At 37.6% G+C, this 27,657-nt stretch overlaps 1 protein-coding gene across 2 annotated transcripts in view; it reads left to right on the top strand.

The window, feature by feature from the left end:
- The window catches only part of Tmeff1 (transmembrane protein with EGF like and two follistatin like domains 1), a 104,331-nt gene extending 76,869 nt beyond the window's left edge, over nucleotides 1-27,462 (top strand). Inside the window, exons 6-10 of one of the 2 annotated variants that reach the window (XM_046457395.2) lie at nucleotides 1,151-1,299; nucleotides 3,066-3,131; nucleotides 13,682-13,805; nucleotides 22,334-22,492; nucleotides 26,433-27,462. In XM_046457395.2, the coding sequence (XP_046313351.1) occupies nucleotides 1,151-1,299; nucleotides 3,066-3,131; nucleotides 13,682-13,805; nucleotides 22,334-22,492; nucleotides 26,433-26,517 (583 nt within the window). In that variant the 3' untranslated portion in view covers nucleotides 26,518-27,462. The remainder of the gene's footprint in view (nucleotides 1-1,150; nucleotides 1,300-3,065; nucleotides 3,132-13,681; nucleotides 13,806-22,333; nucleotides 22,493-26,432) is intronic. The other variant, XM_058578049.1, reaches the window with a different exon arrangement.
- The last annotated feature ends 195 nt before the right edge of the window (nucleotides 27,463-27,657 follow it).

The following is a 27,657-nucleotide window of genomic DNA, read 5'->3' as shown; positions in this document are numbered from 1 at the left end:
CCAGAGAAGAATAGAGCATTATTTTGTTATTTGCCTAGGACCCCTTCTAGTTCTTGACCTCTTAAAATAAATTCTGAGCTTGAGGTTTTTCAGAACAACCAAATGGAATTTTAAATTGTAATTACCCTTGTGAGGTCTGGTTTGTGGTTTTGAATTCCCAGGAGAAATGTTTTCTTGCCTCTCTTCAATGCCATGGCCCAGGGCAGTGCTTTTTCTTTTCTTCTTAGTTTTTCAAAAGTCCCATTGGAACATGCAACTCACTTGGAGTAAGGCAACCTCATGCTGAGGATTGTAGCTTTTTGAGTCCCGGACCCGCCCCCACCCCCACTTTAGGTGGGTCAAAACAAAAAAGGTGTAATTGAGTTTACCCACTTTGGCAAATCCTTCAGGGTGAAAATCAGCTATGGAGAGCTCAGTTGACCTTTTCTGTTCTTCATTTAACTTTTGCCCTGAATATTCCTGGCTTTCTTACCAACTAATGAGTGCATTTAAAATGGTTTATCCAATATTTTCTATTATTTTCAGCAGGAGGGGTCAGTAAAGGTTCTCGGTACGACATGTTGCTAGAAGTGGAATCTGGCCTTTTCCCCCAATTCCCATGTAGACTTTACTGTTTGTGAACATCCAGTCACACAAGTAGTTGTGTAGCTAGGAAGCACTTTGAGGGTTTGTATTCTACGTATTACATATATTTTCTATTTTAAAATCTCAATTGTTTGGTGAAGGGGGTACATTTTTATTGTCTGTGTTTTACAAATTGGTAAACTAAGACTTTGAGGAAGAATCTGAATATATATCTGGTGACTATGAATAGGACTAGGATTTAGATTCTTGACTTTGTATTTATAACATAATTTTGTTTTCTTTTCACTATGTCATCTTCCAAAAATTTCAATGTTAACATTTGATGTCTCCTGATTATTTTTGATCTAGATATGAAAATTCAAGAGAAACTATTGAAATAATAATATCTGTATAAAATTATAGCCCTGCATTCAAATTGCGTAAGGTTTCTGCAGTGACATAAAACAATATATTGACTTATGTTTTAAAAAGCAGTGAAAAAGTTGAGAGATGTTCTTTTTTGCTGTTGTAGGATTTTGAGGTACTTTCATTGTAAAACATAGGTAATTATTGTCTTTTCCAACAGGTGTGTATGTAATATAGATTGCAGTGGATACAGTTTTAATCCTGTGTGTGCCTCTGATGGGAGTTCATATAACAATCCTTGTTTTGTTCGAGAAGCATCTTGTATAAAGCAAGAACAAATTGATATAAGGCACCTTGGCCATTGCACAGGTAAGATCACATGGAGACCTGTCTTTAGTATTACATGCCTATAATCTTACTTGGTATTATTTTATATTTGTAAAATGAGAAATTCCTTGAAAGTTTTTTATCTTTTTTTACATCTTTCAGAATTTCCTGTTACTTAGATATTTTTTTCACTTATTTTTGTCTTCTGAAGACATAAATCACAATGCTTGATGGTTTATTTAGTTACCCAGCTGATCCTGGCATGGAGATTAAGATTTATATTTATATTTATAGTTCTAAGGTGATTTCAAATATATTATCTCTATGTAGTTTTTGCCCCATATGTGTTATAGGTACAGTTAAAGATTTTGGCGTGAAGTTACAGAATAGAAAGAAATGATACCCTTTGGTTTAAAATTGTTTGCCATTCTCACTTTTGTTATAAGATACCGTATAAGAATGATTTTGTTTGGTTTGTTTTGTTTTCCACCCCTGTGAGAATAGTGACAGTCATTGAAGCCAGAGGTTCTCAAATCATTTTTCCTCACTAGTACTCATATGAGCTGGGGTGTTGGAGCACTTCCTCAGTAGCATATATGGAAGAAGCACATTTTTACGGATGAGGACTGTACATCTTTTCTGCTTACTAGTTCGACTTCCTACCTATACCCCTTCCTTTTTTGGGCTTACTTAAGGGATACTTTAGGAGTGTGCTATTAACTGAGCTAAAAGAAAAAGATTGTATGCCAAAGTTTGCTGCCTTATCTTGAATAAATCTTTGTGACATACTTCCCAACTGATTGCAGTACCAAAAAGTACTCAAGAAGCTCATCAGAGGATTTCCAGATGTATGGTTTTGGGTATGATAGAAAGAGGGGCATTTCCTGACAAAGATCTCCTGCAGATAGATATTCTTCTTGACTTTAATCTTGAAGTATGACTTCTTTTATTCATTGGGTAGTATTGAGAGCTTAGGTAGGAAGAATAGCTCAGAGAAAGAGTATCTTCTCTGAGGAACCTGGTATCTGATTGGTAGTTCCTGGAATAGCACGTTCAGAGCATTTGGCCAAACTTGAGAATTTAAATTGAAATTCATGCAGATTTTAGATTGCTTTGGAATGATTGGGCCTTAAGTTTTATTTTAGCCCCTTCAGTAATTTTCCAGTCAAGCCTAACTGTGCCTTTTAATATCTCCCCAGCTATGTATTGAGATCCAAAGCTCTTATGTGCTAGCAGGTATTTATGGTTCTTATTCAGTCTCCTAGTTCAGATGCAGCTCATAAATCAAGTGTTTTTTTCCCCTAGAAAATGTTTGATAACACAATTGAGATTGCAAAATAATTTTATTCTGAGTTTTCCAGGAAAACTGGTAGAAGATAAATCTTTAGATCATTGTTCCTTGGAGAGTGTGAATTCTTTCTCCTTATGGTATGTGTTGTTTTTAGTTTTCACAGGAAGGATTTTTTAAAAAGTAGATGATATTTGAGCTAAAGTACAAATGAAATTGTAGTTCATAAAGTAAAGAGCATATATACCTGTGCTCCCTTGAGGCCTGAGGCAGAAAAGGGACAGTTGACAAAGAGGAAGGTAAAAGCCATTCCACAATGTTATATGTTTCAAAGCATCATTTTGTATACAATAAATATACATAGTGTTATCTGTCAGAGAGAGAGAGTGAGAATGGTGGGAAATATAAGCAGGATAATTGTACAAAGTTAACAAGGACCTGGAGCATTAGGAATAATTGAGTGTTCTATGGTATGACTTCAATATCGTATGTTAATTTGAAAAACTGTATTCTCTTGTAGACACAGATGATACTAGTTTACTGGGAAAGAAAGATGATGGACTACAATATCGACCAGATGTGAAAGGTACCAAATCATGATTATCCTTGGCCATAAGTCCAATGCTCTGTATGCTCACATGCATTATTTTATTTGATTCTTACTGCTGCTCTAGTGAGAAGAGCCTTATACCCACAGGAACACTGAGACTCAGTGGTGTTAGATCCAGTTAACTGAAGACCACCTAGATTTTGAACTCCTTGATTAGGACTTCCATATAATAGTCCTATTATCAGTGCGTCTTCTACTAATTTGTTTGGTTATTCTAATGGACAGTTAGAATATGTATGTAAGCCACCTCATATACCTAATTTTTTAAAAAAAGTAAAATAGCAACTATCTTAAAAAAAGTAAAACAGTACCTATCTTAAAATTAAATGAGATTATACACATCAAATGCTTAGAATAGTGTCTGGCCTGCTTATTGAGTACTCAATAAATGGTAAGTATTATTGTATTGAATAATTTATTACTTCCTTTACTTGAATTTTTAAGCCTGAACCTGTTATAATCCATGAGCCCCTGAAATACCAGTTTCCCATGATGATACAAAGTACTATATTTGAAATAAAAAATCTTCTCTATTCCCAGAGACGACATAATAGATTATTCCAGTTTTATTCTCTATACTGATAAAATATGACCAGAACAGGAAGGCCATTTTTCAATATTTAGAAGCTCATACTTAAGGCAGTCTGGGGAACTGTATATGCCTCAAACACTTGGTGGTTGTTGATAAAATCACTTAATAATATGACTATGTTGATAATTTAGTACTTTTTTATACATAAGTATTGATCTATAACGTTAGCTGGGTACTGTGATGTATATCTCTAATTTCAGCTACATGGAAGGCTGAGACAGGAGGATTGCAAGTTGGAGGCCAGCCTGGGCAAATTAGTGAGACCCTGTCTCAAAATAAATAAATAAAAATGGCTGGGGATGTAGCCAAAAGTGATAGAGTGCTTGTCTAGCATGCATTAGACCCTGGGTTTGATCCCAGCACATTGATCGAGAACTAAGTTTATTTTTATTATATACCTAATTTGTACTGTTCATCTTACTAGACATTACCTGTGGGTAGAAAGATATCTAGTACATAATCTCTGCATCTTTATAGAGTTTGTGCTATAGTAAAAAAAATGCATATAACTAATTTGTAACGAAGTAGAAATTGATTATAGTCATAAAATGTAGTAAAGAAGTGAATTGGGAATTCAGAAAAGATAAGATTACTCTTTGGTGGGGGAAAATGAAAGCCTGAGAAATATCATGAAGGAGGTAGAATTTGAGTGAATGTTGAAAGGAGTATTAGAATTTGAACAGGAGTCAAAGGGTATTTAAGGAGGACGGAAGAGTAGGAGCAGAGTTGTGGACATAAACATTTATGGTAGAATGTGTTGGAGAATGGTAAGGAATCCTTTTTGGCTGGATTACAGGACTTTGGAGAGAGAAAGAGGCCAGACTAGAAAGAGCTAGGGGTGAGATCTGCTACCCTGGGAAATTTAGACTTTATGGGCAGTAGGGAATCATTAATATATTTGAAAACAAACCTACAAAGTTAACCACTTGAATGAATGATACTTGGCAGGAACATTTTGCTTATTATATATATTGAAATGAAAACCTTTGGGTGGACTCAGAATAGGCATCTGCTTATACTCAAGACAAAGAGCTAAAAGTCACCAAGACTTAAGCTCAGGTGACTGAGTTCATGGATTCTTCTTTTAGGACTAAGGATGCTGGGAAGGGAAAGGTGTTTGGGGTAAGGTAAGAGAAAAGTCGATGGTGTAGGTGATTAATTGCATTTTGGAGTTTCAGGTGTTTGTGGAATTCATCCAGGTGACTGTTTAGCATAAATCTGAGAGGCAGTCCTTGGATATAGAGATATGATAATGGAAGCCATGAGAATGAATGAGAGAGTTTCTAGCACTATACTGTCTAGTACAGTAGCCACTGTCCACATGTGGCTCTTGAATTAAAATGAAATTCTAGTCCTGTTTCAGGTGTTCAGTAGCCACTTGTGACATGTGGCTGCCACAGTGTTTAGCACAGGTATGGAATATTTCTGGAGTTGTAGAAAGTTTTATTGGACAGTACTTACTTAGAAAGGAAAGAAGACCCAGCTTGGGAAGAAGCAGACAGGATAAGAGGAAGGCAACCAAGAAAGGGTACTGTGGTACAGAAGCCATGGGGAAAAGATGTGCAATAGACAGTGTTGTCCTCCGCCTTGAATTTGAAGGCAAATGGAATCGTTAAAGTCTTAGGCCAGAGAGTTTCTATAGTTAGAAAGATAAAATCCAAACAGTGAAAGACTTAAGAAGTGTTCCAACAGTAAGGAGATAGAGGTCAAAAGATTTATTTGGTTGTATTTTTAAAAACTTCATTTGCTTTTTTTTACCTGCCTTTCACAACAGTTATAGGAGCCTTCAGTAAATATTTGCATCTGCAATACACAGCCAAGACTGTGTAGATACACAGGACCTAGGATGGGTCCCCAAAGTGACAAGCAGGAACTTTGCACCAGCAAGAAGGCAGACAGACTGAGAAGGAGTACTCAGTGAGGGAAAGCTTTGAGAGTGGAATTCTTAGAAAAGAGTGTTGTTAAACTGGGCACTCAAATGTCTGAAATAGTGGCTGGTTTAGATTCATCTTGGGCTGTTGGGATCCTGTGGTAAATATTGAAGTAGGAGTGTTACTGGTTCTGTTGCAGATATTGAAGTCATTAAGGATGTGATGATTGAGTGTCAGGTATATGGGAAATGGGTGCTTGACATTAAAAAAAACTTTATTATAGAAAATTTCAGAGATAATGTAAACAGAATAATGAACGAACCCTCATGTACCCAGAACTCACCTTCAGTATTTATCAACATTGTTGTTCTTGTTTTGTCTGTTTACCTTCACCCACATTATTTTCATTATTCTCATTTGCAGATTTTTTTTCTTTTGAGGCATAATTTGCAATATAGAAATGCACAAATGCACAAATCTTACATGTGTCAGTTTTTAAAAAAATTTTTGTTTTTGGTACTGGGGATACCAGGGGCACTTAACCACTGAGCCACATCCCCAGCCCTTTATATTTTATTTAGAGACAAGGTCTCACTGAGTTGCTTTAGGACCTCACTAAGTTGCTGAGGCTGGCTTTGAACTCATGATCTTCCTGCCTCTGCTTCCTAAGCTGCTGGGATTACAGGTGTGCACCACTGCACCCAGCTATAAGTGCCAGTTTTGACAAAAGGATGTACTCTATGTGCATCACAACTTACCAAAGTTGATAACATGTCCATCTACCTGGGAAGTTTCTTTGTGGTATAGACATTTTAATCCAAAGATATTTTTATATGGGTTGGGGATGTGGCTCAAGCGGTAACGCGCTTGCCTGGCATGCGTGGGGCGCTGGGTTTGATCCTCAGCACCACATAAAAATAAAATAAAGATGTTGTATCCACCGAAAACTGAAAAAATAAATATTAAAAAATTCTCTCTCTCTTTTTAAAAAAATATTTTCATGCAGCCTAAGATCTAAATGCCCTTTTCCTACAAAGACATTCTCATTTCATTCCAAGGATCACATCATCCCAACCCTCATGTCATGATTGACCTCATTCTTGAGCCTGCTCAAGAATGCTACTGCTGGCCAAGGATACCATAATTAGCAAGATGTTAGTATCATGGGTCCCATTTCTTGGTGACTGTTGCTTATATATTTCAATGCAGCTTTTTGATATACCTTTTAAAAATGATGAGACTGTGGTCCAGGTGCTGAACTCATTGAAGGAGGCCTGACTGTGTGTGATGGAGCATCGTGATGAGGGTGGTTTCAGGTCTCCTGAGAGGCTGGGCATGTGAGTGAAGGGCTAGCCTGGAAGTGACCTTGGTAAGCACATTACGGGGAGGTGTGGAAGGAAAAGAGATCGAGGAAGCAGTTTGGTCTTGGAACTTCAGGGAGATGAAAGAAGTATTTTCTAAGGGAATAGTTGAAAAGATAGATGAATTTATTCACTTCTTAGAAAAGGTGTTTCACTGGCAGAGTGGGAAAAAGAACAGTCAGGGCTGGGGTGAAGAATAGCCAAGTTTAGAAAAGAGAGGCTGGGAGGTGTTGGAGAGTAGGTAGGAATGATGACCCCTTAATGGAGTCCTAGGAGACTGGGATTGGAAAAGGAAACATGTGTGGAGAGAGATGTTAGTGGTGAAAGTAGGTATGCACAGTAGTTTAGGGGAAGCCAGACAGTGTTTTGAGTTTTTTCACTAGAGGGATTTGTAGAAATACTGAGCTTTAGAGTTTCTGATGCAGTGTTGCTGTAGTTTCTGCCTCAGCGCTTTACCTTCTAGGTGCATGTCTCAGCTTCTGACAGCAACTCTTCATGCTTTGTGTGGATTGTTCCCTGATGGGACAGATAGCCAGGACAGCACACCTTGGCAGATTAGCCCCCTGGTCCTAGGTTTTCTCATAACATCATCACTTAGGACCATGCAAGCCTTTGTGTTTGGAAACACTGCTGATGGTGACAGATTTGTCTGTGAAAACATCTGTGGACAGAAGGACCCACTGGGTGACCAAATGCACTTTGTATATTGCACACATGGAAGCATTGTTCAGGCACTAGCAGTTGCAGCTGTTTGTGGAGCCTGTCACCACTTGCCCCAGGGCATTGTTTAGACAGGATTGTTCTGTGGTGAGTTCTTCCTGTGTGAAGGGCACATTTCTGTGTTGGTTTCTAAAACTATGCATTATTGCATTTTTTTTTGAGGGAGTGGTTGCTGGTGATCAAAGCTAGGACCTCACATATTCTTCTTTGCATCTCTAAAAGCTTTCTATCTCTCCATTTTGAAGTTGTCTAATTTATCTGGTCTAGAAAGCAGATGCTCAGACATTCCTAACACATCTCCACAGTAGCTTGATGAGATGATAGTAGAATGGCCACACTCTTGCCCTTTGGAGTCAGACTTGGTCCACACTTAAAATCTGTGTGACCTGATTTCTCTGAGCTTTGATGATCCCTTCCACAAAATGGGGGCAGTAATATTTATGGCCCAGGGTCACTCTAAATAACAAACACCAGATTATTGAATTCATTATTGATGTTATTATGGCTACTGGTGATACTTTTTGTCTCCTAGTTTTACTGTTGTCGACCTATCTCACTGTTGTTGAGTTTGCCTATCTTGCTATTTCGTGTTATGGCTGATGAGTGACATCAGTTGGACATTCATCCATTTTTTAACAAGTATCAATCAAGTACCCTACTGTATGCCAGGTGCTTTCATATATTGGTGTTATTATTTAATCCTCATAACAACCATGCTATCCTCACTTTGCAGGTGAAGAAACTGAAACTATGAGTGTCTGTTGCTCATGTACAATGGCAGATCAAGGACTGGAGTTTAGACTTGCTGATCCTAAGCCCTTTCCTTTAAATCACAGCTATTCCAGAATTCTGTTCTGTCCATTTGCTTTCTTTCTGAATCTCCTTCAGAATATTTAATCTACTTGGCACTGTTACTTTGGTGAGCTTTCATGTTTGTTCCCTAGCCTCATCTTTCTCTGAGCACTAGTTTGACATTTTAGTTCCCTAGTGAGTCTGTACTTACTCTCTGCTCTTCTGTAGCCTCAACTCCAGGAGCTATTATAGTGCTTAGAATATAATAGTTGTTTAACAAATACTTAGTGGATGATGAGATGTAAATCTGAACCCAGCTTAGTACATTCTGTATCCTGGACCACCTATCATTAGGCTCATGTTTACAGTCATTTTTACATCATTCCCTTTTAAGAGCATTCCCATTTTTACACCATTCCCTTTTAATAAAGATGGCGGTTCTGTTCTTACTAAATGTACTGGGTTGCACACTAAGCTTAGTCAAGTAGGGTGGAAATGGGAAGTTTGGCTATCGGAATAAAAGATTGGTGGGTAGGGGGAAGAGTGTGAACAGACTGTAGAAAATCTATACAAAGATAGAAATTACATTCAACATTATGAAATCTGTTGATGGTATTGGAATTTATTGTATTTTGATGAGTTGTTGTCTCTGGAATTGTTCAAGTAGAAACAGACCCTCAGGGTTAATTTAAAGGATTCCTTTATCAGACCAGATAGCTCCCATGGAGCCTTCCAAGTCCAAGTTTCTCAGCTCATTCACTTTCCGGATACCTTCAGGCTGTATTTATTTATTTTCTATGTCATAGTATTTATTCCTCCTGCTGAGTACTAGCTTAGCTTTTCACTGCCATGAGTTTAGAGTATGCTCTGTTTACTTTCTACTTGGCTACTTGTCTTCCTAGTCCCTTTGCCACTTTATCTGGTATGTTGGTATCCAACTATTTTAGCACCTTTATTGGGATATAATTTCATACCATGAAGTTCACATGGTTTTTAGTATACCTACAGAGTTCACCAAACTTTATCATAATCTAATTTTAGAACATTTTCATCACCCCCCAAAGAAACTTCATATCCATTAGCAGCCAGTCACTGTCTAATCCTAACCAACAACCCCAGGCAACCACTGTCAATTAAATTTTACATAAAACAGAGCTTACCTTATGTTGTTCTTAAAAGACCTTCAGTATTTTCCTTATCTGTGATTAAGAAAACATGTCTTACCAGAATTCAGTGCTTTCAGCTTGCATTTCCAACTTTATTTACATACTTCCCATCTCATTAACTCTTCTCGGTAGGTTGATCTGTTCCTTCAGTGTGCATTATATCTTCCCTTTGGTTTCCATTTCTCTATCTAAACCTATTTAGGATATGGGGCCTAACTTGAGTCCTACCCTATCTATATAAGTCCTTTCTGAGTAATTTGCCTATTGATTTCTTTGAATGTGAACTTCCATAGCACCTAGTGGCATTCAATTGTAAACTGCCGTGAGGGGCCCTCTTTCTTTGTGTGGTTTGGCTTTGTGTGTGTGTGTGTGTGTGTGTGTGTGTGTGTGTGTGGTGATTGTCTACAGAGATTATAAGTTTCTTGAGGGCAAGGACTATGTATGTTTTTCCTTTCTGTCCTCTGTAGCTTAGCTGAACATGATCTCACTCTCTGCAGTCCCCTGATTACATACTTTTATGGTGTCCCACTGTGAAAGAAACAAGTTCTGAGATGTGCCATGATGTAGCACAGTGATTGCTTCCTCAAGTCCCTCATGGCTTGACTAGGAATGGAAGATGGCATTTTTAGTTTGAAGCCGTTGTAAGAAAAGTAAATTTTTGTTGTTGTTGTTGTTGATTTCTATTAAACTATTTCTTGTCAATGAATGCTAATTGCATGAGAAAATTCTGCTTTGATCACAAGTATTTATTAATAAAAGATCTGTTAAAATTAAGTTTTAATTTGTTGTGAAACATGGAACCAGGACTGCTAAAAGCAGTTCAGTTTAAGGAAATATTCAAGGTGGACTCTCTATGTGGATAATAATTTTGTCAATTTATAATTTATTTTTCCTCCAATGAAATATTAAAGTACAAAACTGAAGATTTTTTTTTCTCTTTGTGCTACTAGGGAATGAACCCAAGGCCTCATATATGCTAGTCAAGCATTCTATCATTGAGCTATCCTCCTAGTCCATAAAATAGAAGAATATTTTTATAGTACAGCTTGTCAACAAGTAGAAATTAGAATCCATTCATGTAACATTTATTGAGCATGGAATAATACTTGGTAATATTTATTAAGGGCTTATGGTTTTCCATGCACAATTCTGAGTTCTATAAGATCTTATATACATTAATACACTAAATATATTGTCTCATTAGTTTTTAAAATAGTACTGTGAGAAGTGGACACTATTTTTATCTCCATTTCTCAAATGAGGAAACTTGAGGGCCACGAACAGCTAAATAAATGTCTTTAGGTCATGTAGCCACTAGGTGTTGTAGCTAGGCAAACCCAGGTTGTATTCAGACCTAGGCAGGCTGACTCTAGAGCTGTCTAAGTTCTAAGTTATGTTCCAAGTGTAAGGAGTTATATAGACTGGGATGACATGAATGTCAGTACTCTTTAAGGAGCTCACAGTCTCATGGCAGAGAATGATTTCAAAACCCACACAGCTGAACCACAGTTTCATGAGTGTCCACAGAGGGGTGAATGCTCAGGGTCACAGCCAGGCAAAGAATGCTTGGTTTCTTTTGCCATGGGACTTAACTCTGGCTGCTAGAGGAGACCGTGAAGCCCTTTAAGGTCAGGATATGTCTTCTTTATATTCCCAGCACCTAGCAAAGTACTTGGCATGTGGAAGGTGATTGATAGAAGATCAACAAATTGGTCATCTATTCTGTGCTGTTTACTATGGTGATTATGAGCCACAGATGGCCACAGAGCCCTTGAAAATGTGTCTAGTGAGAATTCAGATGTGTTGTGAGTGTAAAGTATCAGACTTTGAGTCTTATCTAAAAAAGAATGTAAAATACTTTTTTATATAATATAAAAAATAAATTAATAAATAAACAATAAATAATAATAAATAAATAATATCAATAAATGATATTATTTACTGGATATGTCGGGTTAAAGTATATGATTAAAATTAACTTGCCTGTTTCTTCTTACTTTTTAAAATTTGGACTCTAGAAGATATAAAAGTACATCTGCAGGATGTGACCACTATAAGCTACTGTTATGTAAGAACAAGTTTCATGTGTCTGTTGGACAGCGCTAATCTCATTCACCTCCCTTCAGGAGAAGACCTGACTTGACCAAGCAAGGACATTTTTAAAATTAAGAATTTAGCTGGGTATGATGGTGCATGCCCATAATTCCAGCAGCTTGGGGGAGGCTGAGGCAGGAGAATCACAAGTTCAAAGCTAGACTTAGCAACTTAGCGAGGCTGTCTCAAAATTTAAAAAATGGGCTGGAGTTGTGGCTCAGTGGTTAAGTACCCCTGGGTTCAATCCCTGGCATCATAAACAAATAAATAAATAGGTAGATAGATAGATAGACAGACAGAAAGAAAGAATTAAGAATTTATATCTTGGATTCCCTGGCTTCTAGTTCAGTTCTCTTTCTAGGCTTAACTTAAATTAGTACAATATGAATATATAAATCAAGGTAATATGACATGTCTTTGTTCTTGGCAGTGGTGACATGATATCTCCACATTAGTTACTGTATCATTGAGCTTAATCCTCACTGAAGTTTTTCTTCCTGTTTATATATAAATTTTGAGCACGAGAACGTCTGCATTTTGAGTTCTCAGTTTTTTGAACCTCTCTTCCCACCTTTCCCTGGGTCTTCCTCTTCCCTATCCATACATATATACAGAAGCCTCTATTTCTCTCTTTTAAATTTGTTTCCATTAATATTCTTCAGATTTCCTTAATGCCTTTATTTGTGTTTGAGAGATGAACCCTTTGCCATTATATTGTATGCTGTATATATAACTGGTTATGTTACTCATATGGTACATGCATTATTTATCTCACGTGATCCTCTCAAAACTGTATGAAGTATAGGTCCTGTTATTTTGATTTTATGATTATGGAATCTTAGGGTAGTATGCTCAAGGTCACATAGCCAATGGGCACAAAATTTGTAAGCTGGAACCCTAAGAGAGACGGCAGGAGGCCTCGTGATTTTTCCTGCACATGGACAAGCCATTGTGGAACTCTGGGTCCATGTAACTGAGGAGAGATATATTGGTGTATATGCTAAAAAAGAGATTTAAAAAATTATTTTAAAATGGAGGGGAAAGAGAAAACAGTGGTGTTGGTGGGGAGAATGTCCTCTTTCCTGCTTTGTTTGTCTCCCTCTGACTCTGTCCCCTTTCTGACAGTGGCATTACTCACCTTGCTTCATTTTCTTCACTTAAACTCTGCTCAGCTCAACTCAGTTCATATCATTCTACCTAAATATGAACAGACGTTCAAAATGTTTGCAGAGTGGTTCTCTTTTGATAGAGGTCTGTCAGGTGATTTTAAATTCATCTTAAATTCATTAATTCATTTTAAATTCATCTTTGTTCTCTATGTTATTTGGCTTGTTTTTACAATGAACATCTGCTAAGAAAAATTTTATGAAGACACAGCAAAATTATTTTCATTTAAAAAAAAGCAGTATGATCTTTCATTCCAAAAATAAACTTTTTACCTTAAAATTTTAGAATGCCATAACTTGCTTTCTGCCATTTCATTGTTCTTAGATGGTCTCCGTTTCATAGTCCCCAAGTAAATAAATAACTTCACTCCCCTAGGGCAAGTAGTGTATGCCATCTTTCTTGCACAGAAGTGAACTTACTTCTAGACCTAGCATTATTATTTCTTTAGATGAAAAGAAAACTAATGATGTTTAGTTTTCTTTGGCACATTGCTCTTATACAACAGTAGCACATAGTAGTCACATCCTGCAGGTATTTTTAAATACATTGAATCTAAACAGTCTACCTGCTGTGTTTGTGGCATAATGGGAATAGGAAGGGACCTTGGATCTCATCCAACCCCCATTTGATAAATCTCCTTTCCAAATTGCCTAGCAGGTGGCTGACAAGGGGTGAATTTATTTGCTTTTTCAGAACCTTTGAAAAGTCCATATTTTTCAGTTTGTTTTTCACTACTCAGTGACCTGGTTTGTGTTCTTTTAAGATGCTAGTGATCAAAGAGAAGATGTTTATATTGGAAACCACATGCCTTGCCCCGAAAACCTCAATGGTTACTGCATCCATGGGAAATGTGAATTCATCTATTCTACTCGGAAGGCTTCTTGTAGGTAAGTCAGTGCCTCCAGAGCAGCCGTGGGAAATTATTTCCATCTGTGGTCACTGTTTTATAGAAGGCAGTGAAATGTGAACTAAATATTACCAAAAAGTAGTGTTTATCTGTAATAGAGCAGTAACAATAACAACAAACCACAGCAGAATAATAAAAAATACCCTGGAAAGAAATATGCAGAAACAAAAAAACATGGTTTATTTAGGTTCTGAGATTATGGGCTTATCATTTTTAAGATAATGTTACATATTTTTTAATACAAAAGATAAATATGTCATATTCCAGTTCTATTTTTGTCTTTAGCAATCTGTCATGGAGTGGTTGAGGGACTATAGAATATATTAAGAATAGAGAATATGTAACTCAAATAAAATATATGCTAAAATAGATTTCTAAAAATAAGGGAGTGGGAATGAAGAATCAGGTGTGAGTTGAGAGATGGAAATGGAAAGGGTGTAAATACAACTCCCTGATTCCAGAGAAGTTACGTAACTTGTTCAAGGTCAACAGCAGGTTAGAGCAGGTTAGAAATAGAACTGGGAAAAAGCTAGATCTCAGATTTCCCGATACTCAGCCTAATGATCTTAGTGCCTTTGCTGCTCTGTGCCTGGCGACTGATGGCATTTCCCGGTGCTGCTGCCAGGAGCTCACCCTCTGTCTCAATGTGGCCTGCGTAGCCAGGCCAGGTTTCTATAGACATGGGGAGATGGCTCTCATTCTGCTCACCCCTGCCTCTGGGAGCTGTGCCAGGATCTTTTTTCCTCACTTAGTCAAAACATCAAAACGTGGAGAGAGATTATACTTTGCTTTTCTTCTCTCATCCCAGAAGGCAGCGAGTCTTCCCAAGAAGTAAAAGGAAACTGCTGGACATCACATCTCCTGTGTTCCTTCACTTCTTTAGCTTTCTGCTCCCGATTGTTATTTTCCTCTCTTGCTTAAAAACAACAAAACAAAACAAAGCACTATAAACTGTTAATGGTTGAATAGTTCTTTGTTAAGCCTTTGGTTCTTTCCTGATTGGAAGTTCTCCTTGTCTTTGAAGAAGCTAGCCTTCCCCTCCTCTTTTTCTAAACATTAAAAAAGTATAGCCATATAAGACAGAACAAGCCAGGTTTTAAACCAGTTCTACAGTGGATTCCTCATACTTGTCCCACGGTGGCATAGATACTTCATGAAGTTGTTATCCTGATGTCCTTGAGGCATTTTTCTAGATGTCTACCTGAAGGAGGAGAGAAAATTACATTCTGATAATGACATGATACCAGGCCACTCTCTAGTATTTTAATGATTGATTGTAAGAGGATTGAATGGTATGCTGATTTAAGACTTTGGAATCAGATATACTGACTTGGCCAGTTATTGGCTTTATGTTCTTTGGGAGATACTTAAGATGTCTGTCTTATTTCCTCATTTCTAAAGTCATAATAGTAATAGCATATTGTCTCATAGTGTTGTTAAAATTAAACAAGATCATATATATAAAGTGCTTAACACACAGTATCTGGTATATAGGATGTATTTCATAAATAACAAATTGATATTATGAGACTGTAAGCCCATTACCTCAGGGGCTGTAGATTTGGCTATGGTAGATAGTCAGTAAATATTTTTTGAATGACATGTGATGGTTATCAACTTTGCTTCTTCTCTATAGGAATTTCTTAAATGCTAGAGAATCTCTTTCCTAAACACTTATTACTAAAAAGCAGCTGATAATTTTGTTTTGTCTGAGTATTTACAGTGTATTGATTACTTGGTATTGAATTCTTTCTGGCACTAGGGTGTTAAATTTGAATATAACAAGGTTTTCGGGATTTTTTTTAATTAAAATTTTTTTTTTTAGTTGTAGATGGACACAATACCTTTATTTTATTTATTTTCATATGGTGCTGAGGATTGAATCCACTACTTCACATGTGCTAGGCAAGCGCTCTACCACTGAGCCATAACCCCAGCCTGGATCTCAGGATCTTACCTTCCAAGACCATGTAGTCCAGTGACAGACACTGACAAATAGTAAATAACTAAAATATAATTTGGTAAATGCTATCATATATATGAGGTGTTTTGGGACCTCAAAAGACACTTCAGTCTGAAAGGGGGTAGAGTATATTTTTAAAGGAGGGATCAGGTTTCACAGGAATATTTGTGTCATCCCAGGAATGTGGCTTCTATTTATTTGTTTATTTTGGTACCAAGGATCAAACCCAGGAGTACTTAACCACTGAACCACATTCCCAGTCCTTTTTACATTTCATTTAGAGACAGGGTCTTGCTGAGTTGCTTAGGGCCTTGCTAAATTGCTGAGGCTGGCTTTGAATGCACAGTCTTTCTGCCTCAGCCTCCTGAGCTGCTGGGATTACAGGCATGGCTTTTATTTTAAAGACAGTGAGAAACTATTACTTTACGTATCTTTGTTTTGATCGTATAGGAAAGGCACTCTAGTATTATCTTGGAAAATGGATTAGAAGCCTGAAAGTTAGCCTGGTGTGGTGGTGCATGCCTATAATCTCAGTTACTCTGGAGACTGAGGCAGGAGGATCATGAGTTTGAGGACAGCCTGGGCAACTTAGTAAGACCCTGTTTCAAAACTCAAAATTAAATAAAATAAAAGGCTGGGGATATAGCTCAGTGATAGAGTGCTTTTCAATTATGCACAAGACTCTGAGTTTAATCCCTAGTAAAAAGAAGGAAAGAAGGAGGAATGGAAGGAAGGAAGGAAAACTGAAAGAAGCAAGAGCCTGAATTAAGTCATGGGGTTGTCTTGGGCCTGAGATTAGTAGACAGGTTGGAGACAGAAAAATGAAGTAGTTGAATCTGCAGATACTGGTTAGATATGATGAATGAAAACATGGGGGGGTTGGTGGAGGGTAGGAGGATAAAGAGGTCAGTCTCCTGGGTTTCTGTCTAGAGAAAAACTGAGCAGGACATAGACTGGGAAGAGTGAAGAGGTTTGGGAGAAGAATGGGTTCAGTTTAACATGCTTGGCCTAAGGTGCCTGTGGGATTCTACTTATGGATGTCTGGTAGGCTGCTGGATGTATTTTGTTTTAAGAACCCATGATAGATGTGGGTTGAAGATGTATATTTGAGCATGATTTCATCTCTAGCATGTATCCTTTTGTTTCTGCCTGGCAGTATTCCATCCTGGTGGTCTCTAGTTTATTGATCCTGTCACCTGTTCTATGTCCTTCACCCATTGGATGATCCTCATGATCATTCATTGAGTTGATCCCCTGTGTGTGCCTTTTCCCTCTTTTGTTCATCCTATTCACTTGACAAAGCTAGTTCTCATTCATTCCGGCTTCCCACCCACTGCATGCTGATACCTGTGCTGCTGAAAATTGTGCTGCTGTTGAAAGGCACACTACCAGGTTAACTTACTCACTGATGCGTGTGCCTGTAAGTCTCCAAGTGGGCCCTTCATGCTTCCAGGCAGTCATTTTGTGACTGCAATCCATTTATTCTGCTCTCCTGGATGGCTGCTTTATACCTTCACATCTCTCCTCAAACTGTACCTCCTTTCTCATCCTTACTTTCAACAAATGATCTTGTCTCCAAGTTCACTCAGAAACCTGAAGCAGTATGAAGAGAGCTTCCACAGGCTATTACTGTCACCTGCCAGCAATTTGTTACCTTTTCTTCCATATCATATATCTTGCTATAAATATTTACAAATATTTGTGTTTCTTCCATCTTGAAAATAACCATCTCATTTCCATTAGCTACATTCCTTTCTCTTGTAGAAGAACTTGAGAGTTGTCTATAATCTGTCTTCAGTTCCTCACTTCCCATCTCTTCTTGAACTCACCCCAGTAAGCTTTTGTTCCTAGCACTGCCTGGAGACCATTCTCACTGCTAAAATCAGTCACTGATTCTTCATCTTAAATTACTTTTGAAGGGTCAGTAGCATTTGGCACAGCTGATTGATTGCTTCCTCCTGTGTGATGCACTCTTTATTTGGCTTCTAGGGTTATATTCTCTCTTGGTTTCTGTAGTTTGCTGGACATTTCGGTCTTCTTGGCTGGTTCCTCCTTTGCTTCCTGACTTCCTCGGGTTGTAGTGCTCCAGGGTTCAGTCCTGGTTCTTCCTTAGCAAATCCATCCTGCCACAGGGCTTTAGATGACATATGCTGATGGCTTTCGATTTACATAAATCCCAAAGCTCTCTTCTGAGAATTTGAGACTTGGATCCATCTGCCTCCTTTACATTTTCACATGAACGTCTGACACCTCAATCTCAGCAGGACTAAAGCTGATCTCCTGATCTGCTTCCCCTCCTTTAAACCTATTCTACCTGCAGTCATTGCAGGCAGTCATTCCAGGCAACCTTTTCCATCTCAGTTGATGCCAACTCCATCTCTTCAGTTGCTCAGATTGAACATCTCTGTTACATCTTTGACTTCTCTTTCTCATGTACCCTTATCTAGTGAGCTGGGAAATCCTGTTTGCTTTTCTTTTTCTTTTTCTTTTCTTTTCTTTTTTTTTTTTTTTGAGACAGAGAGAGAGAGGGAGAGGGAGGGAGGGAGAGAGAGAGAGAGAGAGAGAGAATTTTTAATATTTATTTTTTAGTTTTTGGCGGACACAACATCTTTGTTTGTATGTGGTGCTGAGGATCGAACCCGGGCCGCACGCATGCCAGTCAAGCGCGCTACCGCTTGAGCCACATCCCCAGCCCTGTCCTGTTTGCTTTTCTATTTCAGAATATATCCAGAACTTGATTACCTCTCACCATTGTCTACTGCTATTCCCAGTCCAAGCCAAACATTTTCTCCCTCTGGGATTATTTTAGCAGCCTCCTTGAGGTATCCTATAGGCCATATTGAACACAGCAGTCAGAGTGAGCCTTTTAAAATAAGTCCGTCTATGCCATTCCTCTGCTAAGACCCTTCCAGTGCCTCTCCCACCTCACTCAGTGCAGAAGACCCTACACAGTTTGGCTTCTTCACCTCTCTGTCTTGCTCCTCTCTCTCCTGCCACTTCACTGCAGCCACACTTACTGTTCTTGGACACAACATGCATGGATGCTCCCATTTTAGGGAGCTCCCTCTGGTTCTTCCTTTGCCTGGTTGCTCTCCTCCCAATTGTTGGTAAAATCCCTCACTTCCCCCTCATTGTCTTTACTCCCATCTCACCTTCTTAATGAATAAAGCCAAACCCCTTATTTAAAATAGCAGTCGTCCCTTTCTGGCCCAAACACAGCACTCAGTTTCTCTTTGTCTCTGTCTCTCTCTCTCTCTCTCTCTCTCACACACACACACACACACACACACACACACACACCACCTTTTTAACATAACCTGTTAGTTTACTTATTATGTTGATTGATCCACTTCCTCCCATCACAGAGTAAGCAGGACAGCTGTCTTTCTCTCCTTCACTGCTATATCCCATGTACTCACTATAGTAGTGCCCAGCACCTAACAGGTACTCAATAAATGTGTCAGATGGGTGTGTGAGTGAGTCAGCATGTGGGGCCACTGAATGAGAGTACCTGTGGAGGTTATGTGGAATGGAAGAAGTAGAGGGTAGAGGACTGAACCCCCATCTGCCCTTAATGACAGAAGAAGAAATAATTACTTAGAACTTAATACTCTAGATATTAGAGAGTGTGGCTGAAAGTCAGTTATGGAAAATAATATCCAGGGAGGATTACTTGAATGATATCCGGCCTAATGATTCTTTTTGATACTGATTTTAATCTTTGGACTGAACTAATCCATCTGAGAGCTGCATATCTAGGACATGGTTATAGCTCTCTGTGGAACTATTTTGATTTTACTGAGCTTTGACTCTTGGCCATTAGCCTACCATGAAGGGCATTATTTTTAAAATCCCAAGACTTCATTATGTTATTGAATTTACTGTAGCTATGTCATTGAGGTTACTGTTCTCTATATTAGAAGGTGCTGTCTTTAAATGAGGACCAAATGAGAGGAAATTCCCTTGAGTTTAATAACGGTTGTAAATATGCTTATTTGAAATGACTTGTTTGCTTTTATTTTATGGAAATTACTTTTTGTGTCAGTGGCCAACCTCTCTGCCTCCTCCTTCCCTTGATTTTAGAACATTTTCATCATCTCAGAAAGAAATCCCATTTCCTTTAGCTGTTGCTCTCAACTCTTCCTATTTATGCCAGTCCTGACAGCCCCTGATCTGTTTAATGGATTACTTATTCTGAACATTTCTGTATCATTTCTTTTACTTAGTTGATGGTTTTAAGCTTTATCCATATTGTACTATGTCTGAGCACTTTGTTCCTTTTTATGGCTGAATAATCTGTGGGGAATACCACATTTAAAAAATCCACTCCCCAGTTGAATGTTTGGGGTTGTTTACACATTTTGGCTCTTAGGAATAATGCTGTTGTGAGCAATTGTTTGCAAGTTTTTGTGTGGACATATGTTTTAATTTCACTTGGGTAGATGCCTAGGAGTAGAATTGTCAGGCCAAATAGTAAACTCTGCATTTAACTTCCTAAGTAAGGAAAGCCAGACTTTTTTTCCATAATAACTGCATCATTTTATATTCCCTACAGTGTTCTTCCTTACTAACATTTGTGATCATCTGACTTTTAGATTCAGGCCCCATACTATGAGTACAAAAAGATATCTTATTGTGGGTTTGATTTGCATTTCCACAATGACTAATGATGGTGGATATCTTGTGCTTATTGGTCATTTGTATGTCTTCTCTGGAGAAATATCTGTATAGGTCTTTTGCCTATTTCTTTCTGTTTTTTTTTTTTTTTTAAATATTTTTTGGTTGTCAGTGGATCTTGTATTTTATTTATTTATTTATATGCGGTACTGAGGATCGAACCCAGGGCCTCACACATGCCAGGCAAGTGCTCTACCCCTGAGCAACAACCCCAGTCCATTTGCCCATTTCTTAATTAAGTTTTTTGTTTGTTTTTGTTTTTTTGGTCTTCTTATTATTCTTTATATGTTCTGAGTATAAGTCCGTTATCAGATATATAATTTGCAATTTTTTTCTGACTTTGTGGGTTATCTTTACATTTTCTTGATAGTTTCCTTAAGCACAGAAGATCTTAATTTTAATTTAGTCCAATTTATCTTTGTTATTGTAGTTATTGTTGCTGTTGCTTTTGGTGTCACATATGAGAAATTACTGCCCGATCTGGGGTCACAAAGATTTACCCCTATATTTTCTTCTAGAAATTTTATAGCTTTAACTCTTAGCTTTAGATTTATGATCAATTTTGAGTCAGTTTTTATGTATGTTGGGAGGAGGAGGCTTTGTTCTTTTCCATGTGAGTATCCAGTTGTCCCAGCATCCTTCTTTCCCCGTTGCATTGTCTTAGTATTCTTGTCAAAAATCAGTTGGCTATAGATTTGCGGCTTTATTTCTGGGTACTCAGTTCTACTGTCTGAGCTGTGTGTCTGCCTCACTACTGTTGTCTGTCTGTCTGCTTGGAAGCTTAGAGCCCAATGTGAATCTTCCTGACAGGTGTCCAGGAACCTCAGGGACTGGGCTGGTAAACTCATATCACCCTGGCTTTCCTTGTTTCCTTTTGTTTCTGGTATTGTAATGTGGGCTTTAGGCTAAGCTGCCTCAAATCCTTTTCTAACAAGGTCTGGGACATCAATAAATACACACACTGTCCTTACACATCACATATTTTATTAATCAGTTCAAACGGAAGCTTGGCTAATTTATACGCTTCACTTCTGTCAACTTACCAATGTGAATTTTCTGTTCAATATCTTAAATATTCCCCCCTTTTAAAGTATCAGCCAATGATGTTACCTTTGTATTTACTTTTTTTAAAGTTTTTTTAGTTGTCAATGAACCTTTAGATTTATTTATATGTGGTGCTGAGAATCAAACCCAGTGTTCACACATGCTAGGCAAGTACTAAACCACTGAGCCACAACCCCAGCTCCTGTATTTACTTTTAATTAGAGTTCAGATGATTTCTAAGCTTAGTGCCTACTTGACTGCTTTGCTCTGTTTGTCATTAATAACTTATTTTCATCTCCTTCCTGCATCTTAAATGTTTGTGCTTCGTATACTGAAAAGTCTTGAGTATAATTTGGTATTGTGTTCACAGAACTATAAATGTTTATGACTGTTTATTGAGTAACCCAGTTATCTAACTAAGCCTGTGGAATTACCTACATAGAAAGTCACTTTCACAAGGTGCTTACCATACTTATTTTATAATTGCAAAAAGCTACTGATAAGTCTTAGAATGAGGAGCAGATCAGTTAACTGCATTGTAGTCACTGAAGGGAGTATTGTAATTTTATTTTGAAATGATGGTAACAAAGACTATATAATATAGCAACTTCAAATTAATCTGATTTAAAATAAATAAAAAAGGCACTATGTAAAATAGGCATGTCAAAAAGACTATAGGAAAATATACAGATGGCTTTTTTTTTTCTTCAGGTGATAGGAAAGTGACTTTCTATTCCTGTTTAAATTTTGTGTCTTTTAATTTAGAAACTTGACAACATAAGAATTTGCAATTCTCATTGGAATTCCTTTTGTTCCCCTTTCAGATGTGAATCTGGTTACACTGGACAGCACTGTGAAAAGACAGACTTTAGTATTCTCTATGTAGTGCCAAGTAGGCAGAAGCTCACTCATGTTCTTATTGCAGCCATTATTGGAGCTGTGCAGATTGCCATCATAGTAGCGATTGTCATGTGCATAACAAGGTAGGTAATGATGTAAGAAATGTCAGCTCTCATCTGCAGGGTGGGCTGTAGGCTGGGGCTGAACCTCAGTGGTAGGCTCTGTTTAGCATGCACAAGGCCCTGGGCTCAGTCTCCAGCACCCAAACAACATCAGACTTCCTAAAATTGGAGGTTGGTGGCTGTTAAGATACAGAGAAACTTTGAAGCAAACCTTCATGATAGGTGTTTTAAGTTTGCTTCAGTATATTAGGGAAAAGCCTAGGGGTCCATTCCTTGATATTTCAATGTGGGTTTGCCCTCTCTCTGTCTTGCTTCTTTAATACGTGGGTCAGGGTTACAGGCAGAGAGACTAAAACAGTCTGTGAAATAAAGGAATTTAGGGATCTTGGAACTGTGTACTTGAGCAGTGTATTCAGGGACAATAATAATAGTAGTAGAATTTCTAAAATGTTCTGTAGATGTACAGAAGAGCCATGCAGAAATGTTTTAAGCCCTATGGGCCACAATGTGTTTTATGCCCTGAGAATATGCTTTATCTGTAGTACTATAATAACAAAAGAAGAAATCAGAGGTTAAACATGACTACTTTTCTTATTACATCATTGTCTTAACATTGTTTCATACTCTAGATTACAGTGATAAGTAATAGGCTTTAAATTCTGCATCATAAATTAAACCATTTATCATAAATTAAAGGACTTATTTGGAGCACAATTGGCATGAATGAGTGTTTTCCAAACTGAGTATGTCAAACTGAACTAAACCTGAGAAATGTCAGAGAAAATGTCCTCGTACTTCCCAGTCTCCTTTCTTTTTAAATTTTTTTAGTTGTCAGTGAACTTTATTTATTTATATGCAGTGCTCAGAATTGAACCCAGTGCCTCACACATGCTAGGCAAAAACTCTACCACTGAGCCACAACTCCAGCCCCTGTCTTTCTTCTTGCTCTTTCTGTCTCCTTTAAGGTTTGGCACAGATAAACCTCATTTTTATACTTTCCTCCATTTTTTGGAAAGGGGATTGGTGCACATCAAGTACAGATATTGGCAGTCCGTATTGGATTTATGGCCCTTCTAACTAAAATCTGAATAGAAGCCAGCCCTTCAGTAGTCTCAGCCATCTGGAGCTAAAATGATAAATCTAGAAATGATTAAAAAATGTTCTCTGAGTAACAGATATTTTTCATAAAATCAGGTACTAAAGTCAGTGCATTTCATTCCATAGAACAGACGATCTTCCCTTAGGCAAGACTACTGAGTATAAAATTGGGCAGTAGATCAAAGTGGGGACACAAAGACATACTAATAGTGACAATAGGAAGAAAAGATAGGAAAAAATCACACAAAAGCAGGCTGGCTGTGGCCATTTAATATAGGCTCAGAGATTAACTAGTTTGCCTGTGGTCATCCAGTAACTAGTAAATAGAAGTGTCTTGGTTTGAATTCAGTGCTGTCGATTCCCAAATCGTTCATCTTCTGCTGAACCATCAAGAGGAAGGTCCATGGCAGTCATGCTGGGAAATAGATTTGTTAGGCATGCCTATTGCATGAGAACTGGGTTCAAACTTGATTTTATAATAGTCTAGGGTTTTTGAGCAGGAAAGGGTTTAGTATAAACCATTTTCCAAAGCATTAGTCAAAGGGTCATGTGCAAAATTCATTGGAATAGAGAAGATATCTGATATTGGGTGGGGGGGATTATGCCTTAGGGTATTAACATTGGAGTAAAAGCAGGAGTGGGATAGTATGTGATTTGGAAGATGAAAGAAGGAATAAAGGGAAGGAAAGATTTTTGAGGCCAGGTGATAGGCCAACTTAAGAGGATCAACGGATGTTGGAGACACCGAGAAATGGCTTTGGAAAATTCCTTTGAAATTTTGAAATTTGAATTTTGAATTTGAAAAATTCCTTTGGAAAAGTGAGGAAACTAAACTCACTTTGAGAAGTTTTGAGTTGAGAAGTACCTTTTTCAAGGTCATAGAATTAGTTCAGCCCCTTTGTAACCCCTAATTCACCTTTGCCCTACTCTGTGATTCTACTCTCAGTGTGCTGTAATCTTCAACTCCTAAATTAAAATTACCTAGTGGGTACTTGTTAAGTTGGTACCCTCGAGTTTATGACCACGTCCATTTGCTGCCTTCCTGCCCACTTGGACACCACAGTCTTCACTGCCCACTGTCTCTACAACCAAAGAATCATCTCTTTGGCTTTTTGAAAAAAATATTTTTAGTTTTAGATGGACGCAATACCTTTATTTTATTTATTTCTCTAAGTAGTGCTGAGGATCAAATCCAGTGCCCCATACCAGGCAAGGGGTCTACCACTGAGCCACAACCCCAGCCCTCATTGGCTTTTATCACATATTTTTCCTTGTTTTTTTGGTTGTGACATCTCCCCTAGAATGTCTTGCAGTCTTGGATTTGGAATGTTATAATTATGCTTGAACTTATCTCCATTGAATTTTTAAGGAGTGCCTCTTCCACACAGTCCATTGTGGGACAGCTGTCCACATATCACATGGTGTTGCTTGTGATGAATCTTCCTTTAAAAGAATGTTCCCACTGACCAACTTAACCAAGACTGCATGAGCCATCCTTTCTTTCATGCTTGGAATTATCTTTTATGTTTTTAGACTCACAGAATAACAGATTGGCAGGGACCTTCAGTGTCATCCTAGCCAAACTCCCTTATTTTGTAGAAGAAAAACCATGGCCCCAGGAAGTTGGAACTTTTCCAGCACAAGGTCCTAGTGAATTAGTGCTGGTTGAAGAGGTCTACCAGTTTCCTAATTTATGAAATGGAGATGATTCCAGCTCTGTTTACCTCAAAGTAATTTTGAGGATTAGCAAGATGAAACTTTTGAAAACTGTACATAAAATGGAAGTATTATCATCAAGGCTTTCAAGTCAAGGCAAAGCAACTCTTTGAAATTGAGTAAAAGTATGGAACGTGAGAGTAGGAACACTGGTTGTTATAGGACTTTCCATCAGATTATGAATTCCTTTATAACCAGAGATTATAGAGGTTAGTCTAACTCCTAATTTAATATTTTACATAGAGGAAAATTGAGATTGCATAGCAAGTTAGTAGCAAAGTCTAAACCCCAAATTACCAGAATTCATCCCAGCCCCTTTATTCTATTCTACATAATATAGCACCTATGCATAGCAGGAGCTGTTTCCAATCTAGCAGGCAGGCACAAGAGCAGTTATAATGCCATAGAGAAAAATCACAGTAAAATGAGAGCAGAATCCAGGAATATCCCTTATCCTCGGGGTCCCAGTTCCCAAGGGGTTCTGTGGTGTGCCCAACACAGTGTGAAACATCTCCTTTTGATTCTTTTTCTAAAATCAGTAGGCATTCAGGCTGGGGATGTAGCTCAATGGTATAAGTGATTTCCCAGCATGTGTAAAGAGCAGGGTTCAATCCGTAGTACTATTAAAAAAAAAAAAAATAAAGTAACATGTAGAGTAATTCATATCTGAGGCTAATAAGCTTACTTTTCCTGTTATCTTCCTTCATTTAAGCTTGTTTTAAAAATCATTTTGAAGGTGCCATAATGCTCAGGGAAGTACACAGCCAAGGCCCTTTTTGCTGTTACTGATTTCATGTTATCAATCTATGTGGCTGGGGAGTTGCCAGGCCAGAGGAGGGAAGGGCATTCCCTCAGGGGTACAGATGCAGTAGGATGGACACTGGGAACAAGTTCTGTTTGTGTCTGGCCCTAACCATATGTCTGATCCTTCCAGTGTCCTGCTTTTGGGGGAGGGTAGCAACCTGACATTGTGTTTGCCCTCATCTTATCTTGGCACCAAATAGCTTCTTGTTTGCTTGTCATGTGATTGCATGCAATGGGGCTTTATGTGTGAAGTGTGTGCTACTTTGAAAACATTTGAAATATCCTTAACAAAATGCTCAAAATTGTCTTTTTCTTCCTTTTTTTTTTTTCCTTGATGCAACAGAAAATGTCCCAAAAACAATAGAGGACGTCGACAGAAGCAAAACCTAGGTCATTTTACTTCAGATACTTCATCCAGAATGGTTTAAATTTATGACTTTTATATGTACACTGACCATGTGATGTACACTTATTATGTCTTTTTTTAAAGAATGGGAATATTTATTTCAGAGGCCTTATTTTTGGACATTTTTAGTGTAGTACTGTTGGCCTGTATTTAGAATATTCAGCTACAACAGTTTTGGACTGTTTAGAAGTCTTTGTTTTATGTTTTTAAATGCAGAAATTGATTTAACGAATTTGTACCACATGGTAATTCCAAGACTAGTTCTTTACCCATGGAATGTAATATTTTTGCAAAAATGGACCCACTTCACAAATGGTTATAAGGTCATACTCACTTCTTCTACAATAACCACAGCAAATGACCAAGCATGAACTAAAATTAAAGATGTTTACAGATTACTTTTCTTACAAAAAAAAAAATTCTAGAAGACACTGTGTTTAAATAGATATTTAAATGTTTTTGAGATTTAGTACCTGATTTTTTTAGACACTGCCTACCGCATGAACTGTAAAGCTGTGTGTGTTAGATGTGAAATATTTATAAGATGTATGGACTGGAATTTGCTTATTCCTCTCTTTGAAAAGATAATTCTCATAATTTGAAAAAGTACCTGGTAGTAATGATGCGACAGATCACTGAAAAGTAGATTTAGGTGTTGTTAAAATAGGCTTTTAACAAACAGATTGGAATAAAGCCTACACTGTCAGTGAAACTACTTTAATACACATTCATTTTTAAACAAAATATTTGTTTTAACATGCATAAACAAATTGTACCAGTGTTTGTAAATACAAAAATGATTGTTACTGATTGGTGCTCTTAAAGTGAGCTTAAAAATGACCTAAGACCTCTATCCAAATTTGTCCTGTAGTCATAGCTATATTAGTAGATTGTTGGTGTTTAAAGGTCTAAAGTGTGAGTAGACTGTATTGAGCTGTTTAATGTGTAGTTTAGATACTCAAAAATATGCATGTAGAATTTAAAGAATAATGATTGAAATTAAATATTAATTTTAATATTTGGTTTGGAAAAGCATGTTATAATATAATGTTTTCACTATATGGCCTCTTTTGGTGTGTTTATTTACAGTATTCTTTGATACTGATATATCAGTGTATAAAATAGGTAAAGTTAGTAGGAAAAGCAGATTTCAGTTCATGAA

The sequence above is a fragment of the Marmota monax genome, unplaced genomic scaffold, assembly GCF_021218885.2.
Source record: "Marmota monax isolate L192 unplaced genomic scaffold, Marmota_monax_Labrador192_F-V1.1 WCK01_AAM20220418_F8-fsc00069, whole genome shotgun sequence".
Taxonomy (NCBI): Eukaryota; Metazoa; Chordata; class Mammalia; order Rodentia; family Sciuridae; genus Marmota; species Marmota monax.
Note: the sequence above shows the minus strand (reverse complement) of the source record. Positions and strands in the feature narration are given on the sequence as shown.